Source organism: Cariama cristata, unplaced genomic scaffold (genome assembly GCF_000690535.1).
Source record: "Cariama cristata isolate BGI_N322 unplaced genomic scaffold, ASM69053v1 scaffold6641, whole genome shotgun sequence".
Classification (NCBI taxonomy): domain Eukaryota; kingdom Metazoa; phylum Chordata; class Aves; order Cariamiformes; family Cariamidae; genus Cariama; species Cariama cristata.
Window position 1 is genome coordinate 1 of NW_009600903.1, and position 7,678 is coordinate 7,678.

The 7,678-nt window shown below is 46.5% G+C and overlaps 1 protein-coding gene across 1 annotated transcript; it reads left to right on the forward strand.

Moving 5' to 3' along the window:
* Positions 1-956: 956 nt before the first annotated feature.
* Positions 957-7,678, forward strand: SGTA (small glutamine-rich tetratricopeptide repeat (TPR)-containing, alpha; the record flags this gene model as incomplete). Its single annotated transcript, XM_009710213.1, has 10 exons — positions 957-1,103; positions 2,133-2,236; positions 2,443-2,527; positions 3,190-3,289; positions 4,387-4,491; positions 4,667-4,805; positions 5,664-5,726; positions 6,155-6,192; positions 7,241-7,330; positions 7,574-7,678. Coding segments are annotated over exons 1-10 (929 nt in total), but the record flags the coding sequence as incomplete, so codon positions are not given.

Below are 7,678 nucleotides of genomic sequence, written 5' to 3' on the forward strand. Positions count from 1 at the left end.
CGGGGGTACGGCGGAGGAGAGGTGCCTCCCTTCTCTCTTCGTGCCCCTGGGGGCCCGGGAGGGTCTGTGGGCTCTCTGGCCTCGCTCGTCACTGGGGCTGGGGAGCCCAGCCCAGGCTTTCACCCAAGGCACACACGGCGATGCCTGTCTGCAGCTGGTACCGGTGGCTTCTCTGGTGTCTTTTGGTGGACTGGGGCCGGCTTAGCTCTGTTGGGCTCTTTTTCACAGAGTCTGCATTTAAACAATTTAATTTCTCTATTAAATCACCCTGAATGGTTTTCTGTGCTACAAACCCAGTTAAGTGTTCTAGGGAGGCAGAGCACTTCAGCTCAGCAGCAGTGCCGTGCAGGGAGGGAGCTGTGTCTGTTGTGCTTACAGGATCTGCATCGGGATCTCCGGGAAGCCCCGGCTTTGGGGTGTGCTTATGGGGGTTGCTTTGCTTTGAGTCCTCGCTCTCCTTTGCTATCAGCACTCTGGCAGGGTAGGCTGGCAAGCAGTGCAGAGGATTGGCAGCCCTGCATCCCAGCTCTGCTAACAATGACAAACTGCTTCAGCCCTTGCTTTTGTTTTAGAATGAAATCATGCTCTGGAAGCAGAAGACTGTCATTTCTTAGTGGTGAACTCCTCAGTACTCAGTTTGTCTAGTCCTGATCACTCAGAGATGTTTTGGTAGCCCAAGGGCCTGCAACGCCTCTGATGTATTTCCCTTGGCAGGAGCCTTCTGGAGCAGGATTGTGCTGTGCAGCTCATGCTGGAGAGGGTGAATTGAGGCCCAGAGAATTCATGTAAAGGGGGTCATGGTTACAGCAGAGAGTTTAACAAAGGCTCTGGAGGCCTTGGCCAGTCCTGAAGAACTTCCTTGTCCTCCACATTCACACTGGGCGAGAGCAGCAGCAAAGCTTTTTGACTTCTTGTCCAGCAAGTCATATAACTTATCTCTCTCTATAGAATTTTTTTTTTTAAGTTACAAGAAGTGGGAACAAACTGCTCACAGCCTTCCGGAATGGCAGACCAGAAGCGCCTTGCCTACTCCATCATCCAGTTTCTACATGACCAGCTACAGAATGGGGGTCTGTCTCCAGATGCTCAGGAGAGTTTGGAAGGTAGGTAGCTGTATGCGCTTTGCTTCCCTATTTCAGTGTCTAGATCTATCAGCCCAGTGCTTTGGGAAGTCTGGACACTGTTACTGTCTTCTGCCTCTTATTTGGCTGGGCTGTTCCTAACATCAAACCTTGCTCAATATTTGGAATGAATTTGTCTTCTTGGGGAGGTATCCAGGGCATTAGGGATGCTGATTGCTTATCTGATTTCTTGTTATCTCTTTCAAAAGCAGATTAGCTTGAGGAAGGGCTATACCTCAGATCAAAAGCCTCTCTGACCCTGGGTTTGAGACTTACAAGTTTTATCTTAAGTGAGGTGGAGTCAGGAGGCTCGTAGTGTAGTGTGAAATGAGAACTTTGTCGTTGTATGGAAGTGTTTTATGCTTGCAGAATGCTTTTCCTGTTCTGCTATCAAAATGCTTTTCTACAGCGTGCCCTGGAGTATTTATAAAGGCTTTTTCAGAAGGCTTCAGTGGTAAAGAGAGCACACTGATCTTTAAAGATCTACTTAAGGAGCTTACACTTTAGTCTTTGGCTTGTACATTTGTCCCACTGAAAGAGAGCGCAGGCACGTCTGCGGAGTGGTGGGTACATTCCTGGGCGAGGCAGGAGCAAGAGAGGGAAGGAAGAGGGTGTTGGGCAGAAAGAGAGGCTTATTTCTGGTGCTTTTGGATGGTGAAATATGGCATGAGAGTTTTGTAAAACTGAGGTCTGTGTTGCTGGGGTTCCCCTCTGTGCTGGGAACAGCTTCCCCAGCTGGTGCCTGGTGAGAGAGGAGGTGGGGGCAGCTGCAGCCCCTGCAGGACCCACTGTTTGGTGTCCGTGCACCTCTGCCTGGCCATGGTGCTTCACAGAGCAGCCACCCTCTAGCAAGTGAAACTGGCAGATCTCTCCCTGCTCTGTGCCACCTGTGGCTGTGGGAATGCCAGTGAAGCCCCAGTTCTACCCCCAACACCTGCTCTGGAGTCACCTGAGGGGATGGGAGTGGTGACTGGAGCAGGGGAAGCTAAGTACCTGAATTGTCTTGTCCAGTGGCCATCCAGTGCCTGGAGACAGCATTTGGGGTCTCGATGGAAGACCAAGGCCTAGCTGTGTCCCAGACTCTTCCTGAAATATTTGAAGCTGCTGCAGGAAAGGTGAGCAAGTGCCCTAAAATATGTGATGAGTTTCCATTTAAGGAGCCAAAGCGATGAGCTCTGTTTGATTTCTGTGGCGATGCTGCCCCCTCAGAGGTGTGTGGGAGTGAAATGTTTTGGGCTTGACGAGCCAGTGCTTGGGAAGGAGGAGGTCTAGTACATCTCAGTGGGAGTCCTTATCACAGCGTTCTCCCTTTCCTTGTAAGGAGCCTGAACACAGCAGAACAAATTCAGAACCTGTCACCCCCTCTGAAGATGACATAGCTGAAGCTGAAAGACTGAAGACTGAAGGTAACCTCCTCCGGAGCCGGTGTATAATGAGGCTTAGATGGTAATGAGGAGAGAGGCTTAATTCGCTCAGCACCTGGGGAATGCTTGGAATGGGGGGAAAAATCAAATGGGATCAACCCTTCCATTTCTGCTTGTTTCTCTGCTTGTGCTCCAGGATCTTGTGTAGGTTGGCATAATTTAGCTGCCACAGAGCCTAGACAGACAGCTGGGTCAGCATTTTCTCTTGCATCCTAAGAAGCCTGTGCTGCGTAGAACAGGGCATCTTTCCTGTTGAGCTCTCCTCTGCGTGTTGCCTTTTCTCTGCCGTGCAAGAGAACACAATTAGTGTTGAGGTACCATAGAGAGCTTTCTCTGAGCTGACATGCTGCAGTGCTTTTCAGGATGCAGTGCTGCTTTGGGGAGGCTTCAGGTGTGCCTGAGGTGGGAGGGCGGCTGAGGGTGCTAAGGGGGCTTTGCAGTATCAGGCAACCTGGAATTACCAAGACACAGGTCCCCCACCTCACTGCTGAACATGCCTCATGCGTGCAAGCAGTTTTATTGACCCACAAAAGTTGCAAGCGGTTAGTTTCTCTCTTGTTCTAAGTAGAGCATAGATCCAGGCCTGTTGCTTTTGTTTTTCCCCATTTTTCACTTGCTAACGAGCCTTTGCACCATCTTTTTAGGAAATGAACAAATGAAGGCAGAAAACTTTGAAGCTGCTGTGTCTTTCTATGGAAAGGCAATTGAATTAAATCCATCCAATGCTGTGTATTTCTGCAACAGGTACTGGCTATCTCTTTCTTGACCCTTATACACCTGTGCTTTTGTTTTTAGTACTTAGATCTAAGACTCTTGAATGGTCAAAATCCGTGGGGTGTGTTTTTACGATTCTGTAGACTGCTTGTTCTTTTTATGGTTTTTTTTTTAAGCTCATAGTGACATTTCCCTGTACTTCCTGCCAACTCTCTGCCCTGGCATCTCTAAATAGGATGTGGGTGTGGAAACAAACTCTATTAGGCATTTGAGGAGATCTGAGGGTGCCAAGACATACTGTCTGCTTTCATGCACTTAACTCTAAGTGGGATAGAGAGCCCAGGTTTGAGAGGATGTGTTGATAATAAAAACAAAGGAGTGAAATGAGACAAGTTGAAAGCTCATTATTGAGAATTATATAAGTTGATGTGTGTGCAAAATGGGTATGCAAGTGAATTTCTTAATTTTCAGTTCTAAGCAGAAGCATTTGAAACTTGGTGGGGAGACAGTTTTTAAACAAAACAGACGTCAAATCAGAATTTGTTTTAGTTATCTGCTTATCATGAGTACATATGTACAGCTGGTGACACGAATAACATGTCTGTGGACATGCTAATGACATGATGAGGTATTTCTTGGGGCAAGGAACACCGACTGGTGCTTTTAGCCAAGCTTTGCTTTAGCTGTGTGAGGGTCAGTCCCGTGAGGTTTTGGGTAGGTGCCCCGATGTCAGTAGGAGTTGTGAGGTTGAGGCTTGAATGAGCATGTTATAGCTTCAGAACCAGTTTTCCCTCTTATGTGGAATGTGTGGGGAAATGGATTAAGCAGTCGTTACGACTGAGAAAGAGGTGGTCTGAGCTAGCAAGTGTGATACTTGTGTGCTTCCCCGGAGCCCAGGCCTCTCTTGGAAGGTCCATAACAAGTAAGAGCCTCGATTTATTTGCACCAGGAGCAGAATGTGGAGCCGGGTGTTTGGATAGCAGTCCGCTCACCTAGATATGGCCTGGATTTGTGTCAAGGTCACACTTGACTTTGCCTTGTACAACAGGAGACTACAGAGAGGTGACCTTGATCAGCATGTTCAAGCTGCTAAATGTTTTCTGTACATCATTCCCCATTCCCTCCAGAGCTGCTGCGTACAGTAAACTAGGAAATTATGCTGGAGCAGTGAGAGACTGTGAAAGAGCTATAGGCATTGATCCAAACTACAGCAAAGCTTATGGCAGAATGGGGTAAGTAAGAGCAGGCTTTTTTGTGCCGGAATTTTAATCTCAAAATGCCTTGTGGCAGTGGTGTTCTGCCCTGGAATGCCAGGCAGAAATACCTGGTGTTTCACCTCTGCTCGGGGGAAGGAAGACTGCAAGTGCTTATCTAACTCTGACTTTTTATTTTATTTCCACTTAATAGCTTGGCCCTCTCCAGTTTAAATAAACACACAGAAGCTGTTGTTTACTACAAAAAAGCCCTGGAGCTGGATCCGGACAATGACACATACAAATTGAACCTTAAAATAGCTGAACAGAAAATGAAGGAGACTCCTAGTCCAGTAAGTTCTGAAGCTAATGCTTGTTGTATGTGGGTAGGATTAGGAGGCTTCTTCACTGTGAATGCCAACAGGTGCTGTCTGGCAGGGCCTCGATGACCTGGGCTGTGTTTAGAACACAAATCTGGTATGCAGACAGAGGGGAGATAGTTAAGGAGTTCTGCTGTGAGTGTTTCCACTAAAATCTGGAGAGGGTGACTTCACTGCCTGAGCACAGTCACCTTGGGCTTATTTGAAAGTGCTGGGAAATGACAGTGATTAGAAGGGAGTGTTTTGAGACAGCAGTTTTGCCTTAAGCTTATTTCTTAATTAAAGTCACTACTCCTAAAATTCAGCTTTTTTTTTTCTAGTGACCTGTTAGCAATACCAAAAGGGCACTTTAGGTGGCTTGCTTTCTTACAAAGATTGTTTTAAGAAACCTGGAGACTTCCTAGCCAGAAAGCTGGTGACTGCACTGCTGACGTGCTCCATGCAGGAATGTGTTAGTTTATCATTTTGAAGGGGACTTTAATTTTCTAAAGACTTCTCCAGTGCAAAGGTGACCAAGTGGATGTATTTAATTTGGCAGTTGTAATGGGTTACAGCTGTGCATTGCTAATGTGGCTCAGCTGGTGAGAGGAGTGATCAGTAAGTTGTGTAATGCAGACATCTGCCCTTTGACTCCCTTGGTGAGCCTAATCCCCTGAGGCTGGCTGTGCCTTGGAGCTTTACAGAAAGGATATGGACAGAGCCTCTTCCCTTTGTCATGGTTTCAGGGCCAAATTCTGATAACGCTGGGAGTAAAGCTTTAATGTTCATTGTGATGTGCATCAGGAAGTGAGGGGATGTCATCATCTATGTGTGGCTTTTTTATTCTTACAGACTGGAGGTCCAGGAGGGTTCGATTTAGCTGGCTTGCTCAACAACCCCGGCTTCATGAGTATGGTAAATGTGGACACAGATCGCAGCCAGGCTGTATGGTCTGTGCGTTGGTCTGTTCAGGATGAAATGTATCAGGACATGGTGTGGGGAGCTGCTGTGTCTCTTTCGCAGATTTGTTTTCATTTCATTTCTTTGTTTCAGTGTTGCTGTGTGGAAACTGTGCTTGTATTTCATTAAGGTCAAATGAAGAGCCAGTGACTTATTCACAGGCTTCTCCTCGCAATGTGCTGGATGTGGGAAGGGTGCCTGTTCAGCATTACCAGCCTTGTCTTGTGTGTTGCACTGTGCTTCTCTTAGCCATTTTTGTCCTATTGATCTGTTTCCAAGGATTTCTGCCTTCACTGTGTAGTTGAATGGCACAACATCTGCATATCTACCCAGTCATTTCTGATTAAATAGGGTGACTTTTTTTTTCTCCCCTCTTTAAATAGGCATCTAACCTAATGAACAATCCACAAGTACAGCAGCTGTAAGTTTGATCCCATCTGGCATTTCCTCTTTGAATTGCTCATCTGAGGCTCTGTGTGTGTTTGGTGTTTGCAGTAGGTCTGAACCAGTGGGAATGGGAGGGTGCTTGGGCCACAAGAATGGAGGGCAGCCTTTAAACCAGTCCAATTGCCTGAGCTAGTGTGTATTTTGAGTACTCTGGACTGCTGAAGAGGGATCTTAGTACAAATGTTTGCAGAAGGGAGGCAGGATAGATTGTGGTGCTGGAATTGGGTTTGGGAAGCTTGGGATCAGTTTGGCTTTGCTGCCAAGCAGTATTTATGTGGCCTGGATACAGGATTTCACAGCTTCATCTCAGTTAGAATGAGAATATTTCCATTCTTTGTGCTGCAGGGTTATGACGATCAAATCACAATGTTTGTGAGATGCTTAGATAATATGAAGTCATAAAATTAATAAGGCACCTACCTCTCCTGACCATCCTTTCAGAGCACAGGTAGGCAGTGAGTTAGAGACCTTCTGGAGCTCATCCTTTGATTACCGTATGAGACAACTTGGCCAAAGGGCAGAATGTCAGCCACCACTTCCATTTGTTTCTGCCTGCTCCTTCCACTGCTATTGCCCACTGCGGTTCTGTATCGGAAGCAGCCTGAGGACTTCCAGAGGAAGGGGCTGTGTGTTCTGGGCTGTTCACCATGAGCGAATCGGTGTTTAGGCTGCCCTGTCAGTAGATCTCTTTTGATACAAAGCAAGCAAATAGCTTGTGTGAGGAAGGGCAGTGTTTTAATTAAATAAACATAACACAGGGCTTGCACACAAAAAGGGGAATCTCTGGGAATACAGTAAGGGGCACTATTATAAATATTTCTACATATTGTGTGGTTTAATGTTTCAGTTACTCTTCTGCAGTTAATGAACAAAAAGCTGTTGCAGAAGATTCCCTTGCAGATAACTTCCTAATCTGTGTGGGAAGGTGCTCTCATTACACAGATGCTACCTTCCCAGTGTAAACCAAACAATTTCTGTGGTTTTTTTTTTCCTGCTCTGAACAATGACTCTTTTTTCCACAGCATGTCTGGGATGATTTCTGGTGCCAACAACACTAGGGGAGCGGCAGGCACCAGCCCTTCCACGAATGATCTCGCCAGCCTCATACAAGCGTGAGTAGAGAGCTGTGTGTTTCCCCTTGCCTTGGTCAATACACGGATTTTGGGTTTTTCTGACCAGAAGTGGAACATTAATTTAACAGTTGATGAAGGCTTAAATGTTGGATGAAATACTGTCTCGTTTGGTGATCTGAACTACTTGTTAGAATTTTGACAATCAACTGTAAAGAATTTCCTAGCACTAGAATGTGTTTGTGTGTGAGAACACTAACAGGGCTGTCACTTATTCTTCTTCAGGGGCCAGCAGTTCGCTCAGCAGATGCAGCAGCAGAATCCTGAACTAATAGAGCAGCTACGGAGCCAGATTAGGAGTCGAACTCCAAGTGCCAGTAACGAAGATCA